At 41.4% G+C, this 16,911-nt stretch overlaps 2 protein-coding genes across 2 annotated transcripts in view; one reads left to right on the forward strand and one right to left on the reverse strand.

The window, feature by feature from the left end:
* BCO1 (beta-carotene oxygenase 1) overlaps positions 1-15,419 on the reverse strand; it is a 61,848-nt gene extending 46,429 nt beyond the window's left edge. Inside the window, exon 1 of the mRNA XM_040571598.1 lies at positions 15,277-15,419. The gene's annotated coding sequence lies outside the window, so the exon portion shown is untranslated. The remainder of the gene's footprint in view (positions 1-15,276) is intronic.
* LOC121076906 (polycystic kidney disease protein 1-like 2) overlaps positions 1-16,777 on the forward strand; it is a 39,340-nt gene extending 22,563 nt beyond the window's left edge. Inside the window, exons 23-43 of the mRNA XM_040571549.1 lie at positions 241-434; positions 872-1,102; positions 1,301-1,402; positions 1,587-1,765; positions 2,277-2,423; positions 2,925-3,124; positions 3,275-3,501; positions 4,102-4,318; positions 5,313-5,526; positions 6,315-6,546; positions 7,001-7,097; positions 7,731-7,871; positions 8,547-8,732; positions 9,600-9,927; positions 10,916-11,049; positions 11,855-11,982; positions 12,309-12,469; positions 13,070-13,280; positions 14,052-14,153; positions 15,293-15,424; positions 16,263-16,777. Coding sequence (XP_040427483.1) covers positions 241-434; positions 872-1,102; positions 1,301-1,402; positions 1,587-1,765; positions 2,277-2,423; positions 2,925-3,124; positions 3,275-3,501; positions 4,102-4,318; positions 5,313-5,526; positions 6,315-6,546; positions 7,001-7,097; positions 7,731-7,871; positions 8,547-8,732; positions 9,600-9,927; positions 10,916-11,049; positions 11,855-11,982; positions 12,309-12,469; positions 13,070-13,280; positions 14,052-14,153; positions 15,293-15,424; positions 16,263-16,373 — 3,674 coding nt within the window. The 3' untranslated portion in view covers positions 16,374-16,777. The remainder of the gene's footprint in view (positions 1-240; positions 435-871; positions 1,103-1,300; positions 1,403-1,586; positions 1,766-2,276; positions 2,424-2,924; positions 3,125-3,274; positions 3,502-4,101; positions 4,319-5,312; positions 5,527-6,314; positions 6,547-7,000; positions 7,098-7,730; positions 7,872-8,546; positions 8,733-9,599; positions 9,928-10,915; positions 11,050-11,854; positions 11,983-12,308; positions 12,470-13,069; positions 13,281-14,051; positions 14,154-15,292; positions 15,425-16,262) is intronic.
* The last annotated feature ends 134 nt before the right edge of the window (positions 16,778-16,911 follow it).

A 16,911-nucleotide genomic window follows, 5' to 3' on the forward strand; every position in this document is an offset into this window, starting at 1 on the left:
GTCAGCACATCTATATACTTGCAGAATGAGCCCTGAACATAAGTTCAGACATCTATCTTGAAAGAAAGGTCTCAAAGGAGTTCCAATCTGTCATGCTACCGGAGCAAAGAGTGGGATGCCTTGAACAGTGAGCTGCTAGGGATTATTTGATACCTGTTTCTTTCATTTTGTTCTTTGTTTATTATATGCAACACAGCTGTATTCCGAATTAACATTGAAACTAAAATATTTATGTTCAAGGTGAGACAAACACCTGGGTTCTTAGCCCAGCAGAACTCATTTTTGGAGAGGGAACTTACTACTTCACGGTTTTACAAGATATGGGACTAGATTCCACAGCCCATGACAGGCTAACTATAGCTGTCACTTGCTTCGCATCCCGCTGTGTATTTTGGGATGAGCAGCAGGGGAACTGGAACAGCTATGGATGTCAGGTAAGTAGAGAGAAACATAGCAATGTTTATATTATTTACTTCAAAGCCAGCCCTTATAACCCTCATCTTGTAGTAAAATGATGGCATTGATCTCACACCATAAAATAACATCATTCTGAGATGTTTTAATAAAATCGAGAAGTGAAGGTTAGTCCAGGATGGCTAAATTTCAAATGACATTTCCATTAAACTTCTTGGGATATGCTTATATATAAGGAGAAACCAAACTATTCTGACAAGTCTGTGTCGTATTATGAATGCCTATTTCTGGCTAGACATTGGAATTAATATTCCTGATTGGAATGGGAACAATTCATTCCTGTATTGCAGTTCTCCACACTAACGTACCCATCCCAGCACTGTCTTTTCATTTGCTTGGTAAGTTTTCTTATGCTTTGAAGCCAAATGTTTTATCCAGAAATTTTTCTGGTTTTCAGGTAGGACCAAAAACAAGTCCTAGGAGCACGCAGTGCCTCTGCAACCATCTGACCTTCTTTGGGAGCTCCTTCTTTGTCATACCCAATGCCATTGATGTTAGCAAAACCGCACAGCTATTTGGTACATTTGTGGACAACCCCGTGGTGGTGACCACTGTAGGATGTATCTTTCTGATATATGTGCTTGTAGTTGTTTGGGCTCGAAGGAAAGACATCCAGGATGATGCCAAAGTAAGTCTTCAGCTACTAACGACTGAAAGTATTTAGGCCAATTCCCTCTTTGCCCGGTCTGTTTTAACAGAAGTCTTCAACCAACTCTACTCCCTTCCCTTTGCATAGCTCACAAGATGACCAATTCCTATCCCCAGCTTTAATGCATCCATACTTACCAAACTGCTAACGCACCGCTGGTATTGTGTCACTCTGCAGGTGAAAATCACAGTACTGGAAGACAATGACCCCTTTGCTCAGTATCGTTATCTTGTGACAGTTTTCACAGGACACCGCCGTGGGGCAGCCACAACCTCCAAGGTACCAATGGCACTGTGCAGGGAGAGCTCATGCACTCATTTAGAGAACTGGAGACATAAAGGAGCACCCAAATGCAATTTCTAAGCCAGAAAGTCCTTAGAAAGCAAGGGGAGTATTTCAGAGGAATAATCATATACAGGATTCTGAGATGTGTAAGTCTTCATTTTGCCATCTTACTCTCCAGGTGACTCTCACCCTCTATGGACTAGAAGGGGAGAGTGAGCCACACCATCTAACTGATCCTGATACGCCAGTCTTTGAACGTGGAGGAGTGGATGTTTTCCTGCTCTGTACCCTTTTCCCTCTTGGGGAATTGCAGAGTATTCGACTGTGGCATGATAATTCAGGGGATAATCCATCCTGGTAAGTGTATGCAGGGAAATAATAAAGATTCAAAAATATTTTTACAATGACAACAGTTTTCCTTTCCTAGCACTTACAAATTACCCTTTCTACAGTTCTAGAAAGGAAGTGTTAGTTTCTCTTTTTTTTTTTTTTTTTTCAGAATGAACAGATCAATTCATAATCTAAACTGCAGGACCAGGAGTGCTTCCCATATCCTGCATCAGTATATACCCCTACTACAACCTGCTTCTGTGCTAGGGCAAGACTCTCATCAAACACTGTAGAAGCTATTAAACAAAATTGAGGCACTATGATCAGATGGGAGCTGTAACATGCTCTGGATTAGGTTACCAATCTGAGTACTCAGAAGAACATTTTTCTGGGGCATTGTGCTGCGTGCTCTGTGCCTTACAGCTTACACACAGCCTAAAAAGTCAAAGGCCAGAGGTTGTCCTCCATGGTCCTGTTGAGTCCTGAATTTCAGAGCACTCAGTTACACGTGAATGTGACCTGCATGTTTTCCCTACAGGTATGTGAATCGAGTAGTGGTCCAGGACCTTGCATGGGACCAGAAATGGTACTTCCTCTGTAACTCCTGGCTAGCCATTGATATCGGAGAATGCGTCCTAGATAAAGTGTTCCCAGTAGCTACAGAACAGGACATGAAGCAGTTCAGGTAACATCTGCTTTATGGCCTTTTTGCTGTTAATAGCAATCCGTCTAGAAAAGCAAGTATGCAAAGATAACTCCCTGGACAAAAATGAAAACATGGAGGTCTTTCAAAAGGCTCTCAAAGGGCTCTGAACAAGGAGAAAAGGAAGGATGGTTAACACAGTCTGACTGTTACTCTAGCAGTTACACCACTCTGGAAATGTTGGCATTAAAGAAGGATAGCCGGACAGACATACAGAAACCCAACCATCTTATCTTAAGTGTAATTTGCCTAGAAATGTATATAGGTACTTCATGACTAGCTTCACCACCATGACCACTCCTGTGGCCAGGAGGAAAGGCCATAAAGTAGCCATGTAAATCAAGCCATGGTATTTGATAATTTCTCATAGTTAGTATTTCTTCTGACAGTGCCTACAGGCGTGAACAGGTCAGGACCCTGAACTACAGCTTTATTCTTCCCTCTCCTTTCTAAGTACTCTTGATTTCCCCTTCCTCTTCCCAGCAATCTGTTTTTCATGAAGACCTCCAAGGGTTTCCAGGATGGGCACATCTGGTACTCAGTTTTCAGCCGCTCCCCACGAAGCTCCTTCACACGAGCCCAGCGCGTGTCGTGCTGCTTCTCGCTGCTGCTCTGCACCATGCTGACCAGCATCATGTTCTGGGGGGTGCCAAAGGATCCAGCCGAGCAGAAAATGGATCTGGGTAACAACCATTGTCATTGCTTGGGCAGGAAAATACAGAGACGGCAAAATCTAGAAGCAGGGCAGTTGAACAAACAGGCTTTTTCACAAGATACAGACCTGATGGTTCCTGAGGTTATTTTTACTCTTTCCCTCTGTTTGATCTTGACAGGGAAGATTGAGTTCACATGGCAGGAGGTGATGATTGGCTTTGAGAGCTCCCTCCTCATGTTCCCCATCAACCTGCTCATTGTGCAGATCTTCAGGAACGTACGATCCCGGCCAGCCACGCAGGGCAGAGAGAAGAAGCCGGGAAAGAATGGCCGGGTGTCTCCGAGCCTACCTCCCACCCCACAGGTCAGCCAGGCCGTCTCACTGACTCCAGAGGCTGTGACGAAGGTAAGTCCCTGTGGCTGCTCCCCTGTGAGTCCTGCACTGCCCTCTGCTGCCACGCACTACTCGACATCTCCAGCTGAACAGCAGAAATCTTCCCTGTCAAATGACTTTTAAATTGTCTGAAGTGACAAGCCAAACAAGCTTTGGTGCAAAGCACTCGATTACCCATCTACACAGCCATGGATGAGCACAGGAGGCATCCACCTTCAGAGTGTATTCCACGTGTAGGGAATCCTCATCTTCAGCGAGATCTGCCTCTGTACATCCCAGACTCTAGCACAATTAAGATGTGTGTTCAAAATCACTGTGTTCAGGGGTTAACAGCAAACATCAAACAAGGCAGTGAAGATAAAGCATATCATACACCCAGTCTTCCTCCACTTAGATCCTCAGGCAGGTAAGCTGCATTTCTGAGTCCTGAAACCTGTCTTGCTGAGCTTGTTGAAATCTGCCTGCCACTTCTAGCCCTGTAGGATGTGTTGTCCTTATCCATTCTGTGGATTTTAGCAATTGATGCAGCTCCCAGCCAGTGGTGCCTTCTGAAAACATCAGCTTCAGTCACTGCAGCCCGAGTCACTGCTGTGTTGCTGCTGTCTTTTGTAGGACATTAGAAGAATTGCCAACTCACTCTTTAAAGCCCTGAAGACTCCATCACTCACCTCAGTATCAGATTTTGGAAAATCAACTAACATCAACACGCTTTTGGCATTGGTTGAGGACATCATCTGCCACCAGAACAGAGCTGGGCAAGAGTTTTACGATGAGAGCAAAAAGAAGGATGACCCTATAATTGTGACACTAGGTGCTATGGATATACCAGGTAAACAACACGAGGTGACACACCTACTGAAACCTTTGTAGTGAAATTGATGGTGACACTGGATGTGAGGACCCAAGCTTTTATATTCTGACTCAAAGGCAATTACAGAATCACAGCATAGCTGAGGCTGAAAGGGACCTCTACAGGTCATCTAGTCCACCACGCTGCTCAGAGCAGGGTTGGCTGGAGCAGGTTGCCCAAGACCATGTCCAGCTGGATGTCAAGTATCTCCAAGGATGGAAACTCCACAACTTCTCTGAGCAACCTGTCCCAGTGTTCAACCACCTGTTCAATAAAAAAGCTTTTCTTAGGTTCAGATGGAATCTCCTGTGTTTTAATTTGTGCCCATTGTCTCGTCCTTTCACTGTGCACCATTTACCACCCAGCTGAGTGAAGACGCTGAAATCTCTTTCTTTTGCTGTAGAATGAAATGTTAGCTATCAGCCTGGCTTCAGAGTTGGATCAGTATCTAGTAGCATCAAGACTCACAAATATTAGTTGTTTCACAGTCATTTTGTCCTGCCTGTTTTTTCTATTATTGGCCTCGTGCTGTTGCTCCTTTCAGTCTGACTCTTAACTTAGGCATTGATTTATTTTCAATTAAACAATAATATAAATAATATGTGAACAATATAATAAATAATATATGAACAGTGAACAATCCCACTGATTTCATGAAGACATACATTTGGCTTTCCCAATGAGTATTTGAAGCTACAAAATGCAAAGGTAAATTACGAACAAATTAACACTTGATCTTATCCGACTTTGCTACTGAGGTTTTAGGACTTCTGTCTTACAAAGTTACCTACTCCAGCAGAAGAGTGCTAAGGCTCTATTAACAAAGCTGCATTACGTGTCCTTTTAAATGTCGCTTTGTCACATTCATAATCTTGGGCCCTAATTTTTCTACCCTTTGTACTGAACAGTATTTTAATCTAGGGATAGCCATGCTGATTTTCTCTTTTTTTTTTTTTTGATTCTTTATTTGTAGAAAAAGCAAGAAGCCCAACTCCAGAGAAGGGAATGTGTGAGCGACTGAAATACAATGATTACAACCGTTGCTTGTACATGCAACTCCAGCATGTAGAGCTGGAGTTGGAATTACTGGGGCCCCACAAATTTCAGATGCCTCAGAGTTATACACAAGCTGTTCGTCAGGTTCAGCACATGAAGAACCTCCTGGAGAACCAGATTTGCCCATCAGTGTCCATCAGTGAGAGGTAACTCTTCCCATTTTCAGTATAAGTAAATTCAGGTCATGAATTCAAAACTGTCCAGGATGACGGAGACGAAAATAAGTATTGCTTAATATGCGCTAGATGAGTGTCATAACAGCTGTAGAAACATGTCATACTATTATACTACTGTAGGAGCAACAAAGAAATCTCAATGCATTGAACTGCACATAAAAGAAATAATGACAGATCATTACTCTCTGTCAATTTTGCCTCCAAAACTGAATGTTATAGCACAGTGCCACGTGATCGTACAGCACTGAACGTAATCACTGAGCTCCAAAGTCTCATCAGTCTCTAAAAATGCATGAAGAAAAATGAATAAGTGGACAAAAATATTTCAGGAAAATCTGATAATTATGTTGGAAGTATTGAAAAGAATACCACTAATTATCTTTCTGGCCTTTCTGGCGATCTCACAAGAGATGTATCCAGCAGCTAAAATGCACTCGTGTGTTTATTATTTTCATCAACATTTCTACTGGAGGTTCAATAATGCATAAACTGAGGAGCAAATAAGCCCATCATATTTGTTTTGATTTCAGCTGGTGGCAGCACATTTTCTTGTATTTTTGCTTGCTGTATTTTTTGCTATCCATATATCTATATAACTGCATTAGTTAAGAAAAAAAAAAAAAAGACTATTTTGGTAGAGATTTTAAATCATAAGATGTTGCCAAACCCCACTGAACCTAAAGACTGATTTTGGCTTCTATTCCAGTGCTGAATGATTTTTTCTCTTCTGCTTGACTCTAAAGGTGGTCTCTTACTCCAAGCTACTCTGGTGGTGGAAAGAAAAGTTCCTCTTCCAAAGGGCTGCCCTGGTGGTTTGTGTTCATTGCCTGGTTCCTTGTGGCAGCCACTAGTGGCGTATCTGGGTTCTTCACCATGCTCTATGGGCTGCATTATGGGAAGGAGAACTCCATCAAGTGGCTGATCTCCATGGCTATCTCCTTCTTTGAAAGTCTTTTCATCACACAGCCTTTAAAGGTGAGATACTCAGAAACGCAGCCACTGGCCAACACGAACTCATTCTGCCATCATTCCAGGAAAAGAGGAAAATGTGTTTTAAAGGACCATAGGATTTAACATGTAAAAATTAAAGTTTTTCCCTTTAAAACTAGGGCTAACACAGACCACAGATTTCTGTTGTCATTTGTTGGCACTAACTCCATCAGTTTCATCTCCCCTGTTTTGTCACAATTTAATAGGTGATAAGGTTTCTGACCAAAGAAGATGTGCCACACGGCAAAAACAGTTTAGTTAGGCAGTCTCTAGGGCTTGTGCACTATTCTCATGTTTATGAGCATCAGCTGTAAGACTTCCACAAAGCCAAAGCACAGTTATTCTCCCGCAGTACCTGGATCCAAAGGAGTCCAGGTCAAAGTCTGAGCTTTTTTTATATGAAATAGGCACGTAGTGAGTTTGTAGCTGATTCTTGCAGGTGCTGGGATTTGCTGCCTTTTTTGCTCTGGTTCTGAAGAAGGTGGAACATGAGGATGAAGAAAACATGGCCATTGATGGGCCTTTGTCTGCACCAGGTACCTGTCTGTAAAGTAAAAAATTATTTCAAAAAGTGAAGTGCTCTCCAAGACTTTTGAATGCTTTCTGCATCAATATGTGACTCACAGTGAGGACTTTGCAGGTTATTTTTATATGCCTGAATCTCAGCTGACACGGTTAGCAGAAAGCACTAGAATGCAAAGGTGCTGTGCCTATGAGCCCAGCCATTAGCGTTCCCAAGATCAAGCTAGAAATGGGGACAAAGCTTAGTAAATGATTATGTGTCAGTCACAGAAAATACAAAGACTGCTACATGATAGACGGATAAATTTTGCAGAACACCTGATGAAAGAGTCCACAAGGTCAAAACATAAAAGTCCTATGATATGAAAGTCCTCAGTTTACATTGTTTTCCATATGCACCATGTGTCCCTATTACCAAAGGGTGGCTTCTGCAATCACAATCCTGCCCAAAAAAAGCCAACAGCAGCAGACAGGAGTCCTAGGGCACAGCAAAGAATACTGTTCAACAGCTTCTTCCCTCACCTGGTCAAGCTCTGAGCACATCACCCTTCAAATAGAAATATTTCCTTATAATGTCCAAAGAAGTGAAAAGCAGGATACAGATAAATCTGTTGACTGATGCCAGGTTTTACTGCTCTCACCCACAGGTGATTCAAATCCTCTCTTGGGAGCCCGACGAGACAGCAGAAGCAATATTTATCGGCCACCTCCTGCAGCTGATGTTGAGAAAATGAAAATCAGCTGCATGAAGGAGCAGAAAGCATTTGCCCTCATCAGAGAAATCCTGGGTATTTCCCATATGAAGCTTACCTCATTTTATTCAGTAGTACTTTTACATCAGTGAAAATATTGTTCTCTTGGGTGAAAACATTTTGTTGTGTCTTTAGCCTTTCAGCAGCCACTACAGTGTACAGACCAGCTGCTCAGGGGCAGCTGGAGATGAAAGTGTGGCTAAGGCTGGATTTTATGCTAAAGAGCATACAGACACAAGAGGCTAAACAAAAGTTAGGAAGGGTGGAAGTAGGTCAACAGTTAAATGCAGCTGGAATCAAAAGAGCAATTGGCGGCCATCTTTGCCGGCCACTTTTCTAAGAGGTGTATCTACAGATAGCATTATGTTTTATTGCCTCTGAAAACAATGGCAAGTAATACCTCAATATCACTTGGAATGAAGTTAAAACTACTCATTCCCTTAACAGCTGTCATCACTATGTATGTTCAGCCAGCCTTCCCACTTATTTTCTTGACCACTACTCAGATTCCTACTTGTATTCCAAATGTGATATGCTTAAACCGCAGCACTTTGACTTAGCTTGTGTAAATTCATTAGCACTGGTCAGTCAGATTCTCGCAAAGTATCGCCTTAACCTAATAAGTGATGGCAGCACTAATCAGTCCTGCTATCTATTTTGACCAGCAGTGTTCATTCTGAGCTCACCTGCTGTCTCCTGTTTTTTTTCCAGCCTATGTGGGGTTTTTATGGATGCTGTTGCTGGTTGCCTATGGGCAGAGAGATCCCAACTCCTACTACCTAAACAAGCACATCGAGAGCAGCTTTACAGATGGATTCCATGATGTCTACAGTTACCGGGATTTTTTCACGTGGGCAAAAACCACCTTACTCAAAAATCTTTATGGATCATATACAGGTGCAGAGACTGCTTTGATACCACCTTGTTTCACTTCAGCTTGACAGATGCTGGAACATTATCTTTATACATATCCCCAACTTGTACACGCATATTTGACTGGAGGAGGAGACTATGAGTGCATAAAACTAGGATTCATAATCTGAATACTAGTGGATAACAAAAGCCCCACAGCCTGACCCCAAGTTCCATGTGGCCTGACATTTTCATTATCTTTAATATAATCCACAAGTTTTGCGCTGCATTTTTCCATTTTTCATATTTTACATTGCTCATTTCATACTCAGACATACGCCTCACAGTTTTGCACAAGCTTCTTCCCATAATTAAAAAACCACAACAGAACGACAGATAGATGGCACTATAAAGCTTTTCCTCGGGAGAGCTGTGTCTGCATCATGGCAATGGGAGGCATAATTACGCGCTATCACCGTGTTTCTATCTAGCCTTATCTAGCAACAGATGAGAGCCGTGTTCCAGCTCCCATTTCAGAGTAACTGTGAAAATACATTGGCAGAGCTGTTGCCTGGACAGGACAGGCAATAGCCAACTGTGGCCAAGGAGCAGTGCACACAGCTGTTTGCTGTGTGCCTCCAGGCAGGCTGCTGTTCTGCAGGCCTCTCTTTCCTTTTCTATAAAATATAGACAGATAATAATACTAAACACCATTATCCGTGGATGTTATCTAAGAATTGACTTAAAATCTACACAAGGACTTAATTTTCAGGACTGTTTCACTTACAGAGTTCTTTAAAAAGGAATCTGTAGCAAAATATTAATGTATCAGTGACTCATAAATGAAATGAAGCAATATTATCGGTGGTTCTGTCATATTGCCAGCGCTGCTCTTTTCCCTCTCCCGATCAGGATTCATCACAGACGGCAACTCCAAGCTGGTGGGTAGTGCTCGAATTCGCCAAGTAAGAGTGAAAGGAGACACCTGCCCTGTTTCTCCCAGACTGCAGCGTGTGATTCGGGAATGCCACGCTCCGTACTCCCTACAAACAGAAGACACATCGGACTACGGGGAGCACTGGAACACTTCGGTCTTCGCTAACTCCTCTGACTTGAGCTCAGCATGGCAGTACCAGAGTCAGTCCGAGCTGAGAGGGCAGCCCGTCTGGGGCAAACTTGCCGTCTACAGGGGAGGGGGATACGTGATTCACCTGGGAACTGATCCTAACAATGCCTCCAGGTACCACTCGGTAAATTACTAGTGAATCCTCTGTTTAGGATTCATCTCAGATTCCATCCTGAAGTTTGCTAGCATGGATTATGCTGAATATTGTAGGTTTGACTGTGCTGCCTTCAGTGTAATTTATACTTTTATCATATTTCTCCATGTTAGGTAACAACCAGGATCACAAATTATAATCTGCTTTTCCTAATTTACACGCATAGATTCCAGATTTACATAGCTGCAGAAATAATGTTGAAAAACTAGAAAAACAATCCTATCAGTGTAGTGCTAATCCATCATTGCATCTAGGCTGGCCTTTAACTTCTTAAATACTGCATTTTCTAAGGGTGTGTCAAAGATCGTGAGAAAATAATTTAGCCTAAATCTTTTTATGTTAATGTTCTGTTATCTCATTATAAGCCTCCGCTTGTTTTCCTATCACAGTAAGATCTGTGAAGCTTCTTCATCTCTCTGGTGTTTACACTCTCCTGATCCTTACAGACAATTGAGTTTTTACCTAGAGGGAGGAGAATTAGTGCAATGTGTGTGAATACGAATAGTAACAGGGAATACTTTTAAAAGTGAAATAATAGGAAATGAGGCCTTGAAATCCGGGCCTTGGCAGAATTTGGCAGACAAGAGACATGAGATAGATAAGCAGGAAGTTGTATCCCGCAGGGGTGGAGTTCCAAACCTCTTATCTCTTACAAGTTATCAGAGATAGCTGTGTTTGTACAGGAACTCCTGTGAGGTAAGGGACCTGACGCATCTTAGGTTTAGCACTGGCCAGAGTCTGGTACCTGATTCTCCAGAGGAGCCAAAAAGAAATTTACCACCTAGAGTAAACATCCCCTATCTCCACACCTAATGGGACAGATTTCCTCCCAAACCTCTTAGCTCTGGTTTGCTCTTTCTCATGAAAATGTCACACTTCTGTTCTCCATGTGATACTGTCTCTCTCCTGTGTGAGTTAGATCACTGTCTATATTTTTTCTTTTGGCAGAATTCTCCAGTACCTTTTCAACAGCGTCTGGCTGGACACCTTCACAAGAGCAGTGTTTGTTGAATTTACAGTCTACAATGCCAACGTGAACCTGTTCTGCATTATAAGCCTGATGTTTGAAACCAATGCTTTAGGTGAGAACCTTTTAAGTTACCTAGTTCTGAAGACAGCAAGCAATATATCTACGGAGTGCGTATTTACATACTGACAGTGTTTACTCAGTTCTTGATTCAGTAAAGCAAACAGAAGATTTTAATAAATCTCCTCATAGCAAAATCAATGCAAAGAATTACAAACCATTTAGGAATAAATGTAGGTGTAGTACTTGCTGAGCGCCACAGTAATACAGACCATAATGGCACACATCATGTTTGCTCATGCTTGTTCATCTGCTGATGAAGAAAAGACAGTGCTGACACTTAGTCTAGACTTACACAACAGGAACAAGAAAAAATGTTTCCAAATCATTTAAGTTGATCAATACACTATCAAGACAAAAAGTGCTAATAACAAAATCTGTCTTTTCTGTTGTAGAAGACATTAAATATGGCCATGTAATCATATAATACTTAATCTGGATACAACAGTGAAACTAGATTCTGGTTTGAATATCATACAAAAATATTTGACCTGAGCAGTAGCCTCCCTCAGGTTTCTCCCAGTACTGGAAAATGCCCAAGTCAAACCACAAAACTGAGTTCATTTTCTTTTTAGAGTAAGATTCAGATTTATATCTCCAGGCCCTCCTGTTACATTTTTGCATTTGTAGTCTAATCCAAACCACATATAGTCACGTCTAAATCTCAGTTTGATGGCTGGATTCAGACTCACGTTGACATGAATGTGAGTATGGAGGTCTTATTAGTGAACTTAATTGTTTGAATGAAAACAGAAAGCTGTAATTACTATAGCACTGAGGTGAGCATTGTTATTTTCTAGGGGCCTTCTTCACAAGTGCAGAGCTGCAAAGTGTCCGTCTCTACCCATACACCAACAGCCTCCACATCTTTGTTGTTGCAGCAGAAGTAATTTATTTCCTCTTTATTGTGTACTACATGGTAGTACAGGTGAGATGCAATGGAAAATTCTCTTGACAGCATCACCTGGCTTTGATTTCATTTGCAAAGACTTTAGGACTGTACTTGATTTCAGTAGTGCTGCTGCTGGCTTGCACCAAAGGATGATTGAATCGGATACTCTATTAAATAATAGGAAGGTGACATTTTATTTGGCTGGAATGCTTCTTTTGAGAAGACAATGTGAAATTAGTGCAAGATGTAGTTTCACTGATGTGCACTAGCCTGCTTTATTGTGGAGGGCATAGCCCTAGCCTTTAGAGGTGTATTGTATGATATAGAGTCAGACTCAAACAGTCAAATTCCTGTTTCCATAGGGAAAACTGATGAAGACTCTGAAATGGAGATATTTCCACAGCAAGTGGAATCTCCTGGAGATGGCCATTATATTGATTAGCTGGAGCGCCCTGACAGTGTTTGTGAAGCGCACAATCCTCGGGACTCGAGACATCAGCTACTACCAGGAACACAAAGAGGAGTAAGTACTAATGCTAGCAACTACTACGCTAGCTCCTAGCTGCAGTGCCCTCTTCTGAATCAAGAAGCCCTTCTGCTACAGGACATCCAGCCAGCTAGTGCATAATCTGCCTTGTTACCTGCTGTAAAGAAACATTGGGTAGAGGACAATAATGGCTTATTTTATACCGAATGGAAAATAATAACATTTTCTAAAAACTGGTCACAGCTGCATAGCACCAGTAAGCCCATCCCTTCAATGTTCACATGCATGAAAGAACCTGTCTTCCTTTCTGAGTCGGAATTTGATAGCAAGGTTGTACCAGCTACCTTTAACCTATGACTTCCTAAAAATGAGCAGTTTGTGGGTTACAGCCTGGAGCCTCTATCAGTTTTAGCTAATGCTCTTAAAAATATATATATATATAAATTTAAAAAATACTGTCCTATGCGACTGAGCTTTTTGTGTGCACGCAGCAGGAAGCTCAGACAGGATCTCAAGCAAAAACTCAGCTTAACTCTCCACTGAAAATTAGTTCAGAGTGAGTGGCTTTTCCAGATTTTATGTATTCAAAGGCTCCTATGTGCATGGTCTAATACATTTTTTCTTTGTTTGTAACAGCTGCGTAAGCTTTAATGAAACAGCGAGAGCTGATGCAGTTCTTGGCTACCTGATTGCTTTCCTAGTACTCCTCTCCACAGTGAAACTGTGGCATCTGCTGCGGCTCAACCCTAAACTAAACATGATCACTTCGACTCTAAGGAGGGCTTGGGGGGACATCTCTGGATTCATCACTGTTATCGCAATCATGTTCCTCGCCTATTCCATCGCTGTGAGTGTGACTGTGGGTTCTGTTGTCTGCAGTCTGCATCTAGGTATTGCCAGGTTAAATCAATTATTTCTGAATGGTGACAGTGACGTGGCTTTGAAATGTAAAACTGAATAAAGCTGCCTATCTAAATCTTCGGTTAGAAGCCTGGAGCCTAATTCTTTGTATGAGTGAAAGAAGTGACAATATCCACTTGCCTGTTTCTTTGCAAACTGAATTTTAGTACGAAAACGGAACACTGGGACAAAAAAAAAAAAAAAGAAAAAGATTCTCTGTGTGCAACAGGAGTAACAGAGCAAAGTACAGGAAAAATCATTTTCTGGATAAAGCTCAAACTGGGGAGAGTACACAGAGTACCATTTGCTGTTTGTCTGCTTTTTAGGTGGGAAATAATTATTTTTCTGAATATTTTCCTCTATTTGAGGAATAATAATTACTATGCAAACAAAATGTTCTTTTAATCCTAATGAGATCAGAGAATTATTGGACTGCAACTATGTATGTACATTTACTGTTTTATTTGAAATGTTTTGTGTAAAATTTCTGGCAGAGGGCTATGGGAAATTTGGCATACCTCAATTGCCAAACCACTGAAAAGCTTAAGTGAAAATCATCTGGACCAAAGGAAAAACGTAATGTGAAAGGCAGTCCTGTGACAAACAAGACCTGAGGCAGCTTCATCCTGCCCGATTTCTCATCATCATAGCATTCATTAGCTGATCTTGCAGCATGCACTCTGATTATGATGTAAGATGTGCCTTGTTTCCTCTGCAGACAAACCTGATATTTGGCTGGAAGCTCTACTCTTACAAAACTCTCTTTGATTCAGCAGAGACCATGGTCAGTCTTCAGCTGGGAATCTTCAACTACGAGGAGGTACCCCCTCTGATTTTGAGAAGTTTATTGCTGTGCAATTAGCATCTCAGCTATCAAACGTGCTTTGAACCAGCAAACAGAAGGACTTTCAGTTAGTGCTAGATATGTATCTAATTTTGCAAGTGCCACAGCCTCCTAAAGCAGCCACATTTACTCATTAAATTAAGAAAAAGAGTGAAATATATCTTACATCCCATTCTGAACGTCAGTAGATTCATAATGAACGTTTCATTGAGCAAGCTGCTTACATTTTAACTAGATATGTTACTTGTTGACTACAGGAAAACTTTTGAGATAATTTTCTTAGAAAGCTACAGAAAGAAATGTCAGCAATGCCCTTGCATTTGTTCTGAACACGTACCCATCATCTTCTCAAGAAAGGCAATGCCTACCATAAGCGAACTTCGTTACATTTATTTTTATTATTCTTGACTTTTTCATTAAGTTCTTTCAAATATTACATTATCCTCTGAATGCCTCTGTGGGTTAAGCTCAGACATCTGACTGTGAGGTCCATAGTGGATGTTTTTAGACCATGAATCCAACAGGGTATGGGTAGCTTTGAAGATCAGTAACTGGGCATAACATTTTCAGCTCTACATCCCACTCAAGTTGTTAATCACAAAAAATATATTCCTATGTTATAGCTTACATCAAAATGAGGTTTTTAAATTTCTATACAACCCTTATTTGATATGTGTCCATGACAGTCTGACTGGGCTTCTGCGTAAAGACTGCTAAATAAAAACACACAGAGAAACACACATATTTTACCTATGCTTTGCTAGCTAGGTCATGATGGAGCTTCAGCTGTTAGTTTTTTGGATAAACCATCTCCATACTTATCAAGTTTCAAATCACATGGAACTTTCATACCATTACATTCAAATGCAAACTTAAAAAAAAAAAAAGACTTCCCATATTCACATATGTATATAAAATATTCCATTATCTTTGTACTATATTGTATCAAATTCAAAAGTGACTAAAGGAGAAAATGTATTTTTATATATATAATGTATATATACCATAATTTATTAGCCAGAAGGATTTTCAGAGACCAACTGCTGTGTTAACTGCTTATATGTATTCTCTTTTTAAAAACCAAAATGTGATGTCTTACCTTATTAATACTACAGATCTTGGACTACAATCCAATTTTAGGCTCCTTCTTAATTGGATCCTGCATCATTTTCATGACATTTGTGGTGCTGAATCTCTTCATTTCAGTGATTCTGGTTGCTTTCAGTGAGGAGCAGAAGCACTACCAGGTGTGTTCATCTAAGCTCTTCTGCTGTTCTTTAACATTTATCGTGTAGTGCTTACTCACAATTTAGGTATTCCACCACCTGATGATACCCATGTAAACTCAGTCCTACTTTTAAGAAGTCAACATTTACTCATAAAGCACACTTCAGATTTTCCAGAATTACACTATCCATTCCTGTTCAGGCGAGTCTCTGTTCAGATTTAGTATAAGATCCGTAGCCTTCTGTTCACATACTAAACCCAGTAAGAAGGTTTTAGACTTCTGCCCCAGCTCCACTGAAATCAGTACCAAAACAGCTACCGACTCGATGAGGACTTTACAGAGCCTTTTGACAATGCCACTGAGTGCCTGATCTTTTCAAGCTGTTGGTAGCATGGTGTGAAATTCAGGAGGGCACTACAGTACCATCCAAAATCCCTCTGTATTTTACATAAATTCAGTGGAGAAGAAAAAAATGTTGTTAACAGAAAACAAGATATATTTGGTCTTTCTCATTTACTTCATCTAGAAATAGTGCGTGGCCAGATGCATATACCAGTAGCTGCATGGTAGCCAGCTAGTGAACTCCAGGCTCCAGAAAGCAGAATCTCCATCGTCTCTGACAGAGCCAAAGTTTCTTCTGTAATGTAGAAACCCTCAGGCTACCTGGGACTTTTGTCTTTGATAAATATGTTTGCATGATGTTTTGCTTCAGCAGTTATTTGTGCTCTGTTTAAAGTGAAAATTGAGTTATTTGGCATCAAGTAGTTTTTCTCTTGCAGTTTTCTCTAGCTTCAGCAGAGGCTGTATTTGATTCTAGTCTGTTCAGCCTAGTAACTTATTTCTTGTCATTATTTCAGGCTTCAGAAGAGGAGGAGATTGTGGATCTAATGGTAATGAAACTTTTCAGTTTCTTTGGGATTAAATGCAAGAAGGAAGAAAAGCCTGCCAGTAATGATCAACTGAAGTAATCTGTCAACAATTCACCGATAACCATAATGAAGAGCTTCTTTGTTTGTGGGCAAGCGGTTTTACTTTTTAACTATCAGCTGCAGCGGCTAGACTTAGGTCATCGTGCTTCTGACTGAAACACCATAGCCTCCAACACAAACTGTTGTTGATTGATGTTGTAACAAAGTGTTAGATTAAGACGTTGTATGAAACGTAAGATAAAGTATCCTTTGCGTACTTACAGTAGGCCTGACACCTGTATTTAATAAAAACCGAGTGTTTGTTGCACTGCTGGCTCAAACCGCTTGCTTTTCGTCAAGTGCGCAGCCCTGGGAGATAGCGGCCAGGTCACCCCCTGCCTCCCCAGAGAAGGAGCAGCCACCGGGGCTTTACTGCACGTCCCTGGGGCTTCCCTGCCTTCATCCCTCCAGCCACACACGGCTGAGAGCCCGAGGCAGCCCCGTTCTCCACACCGAACCAACTCCGCGACTTTACCACAGCCGATTCGCCGTGAAGAAATGGCGGCCCCGCCCGCCGCCGTGAGGCACCGCCCCGGCC

Source organism: Cygnus olor, chromosome 12 (assembly GCF_009769625.2).
Source record: "Cygnus olor isolate bCygOlo1 chromosome 12, bCygOlo1.pri.v2, whole genome shotgun sequence".
In the NCBI taxonomy this organism is placed as follows: domain Eukaryota; kingdom Metazoa; phylum Chordata; class Aves; order Anseriformes; family Anatidae; genus Cygnus; species Cygnus olor.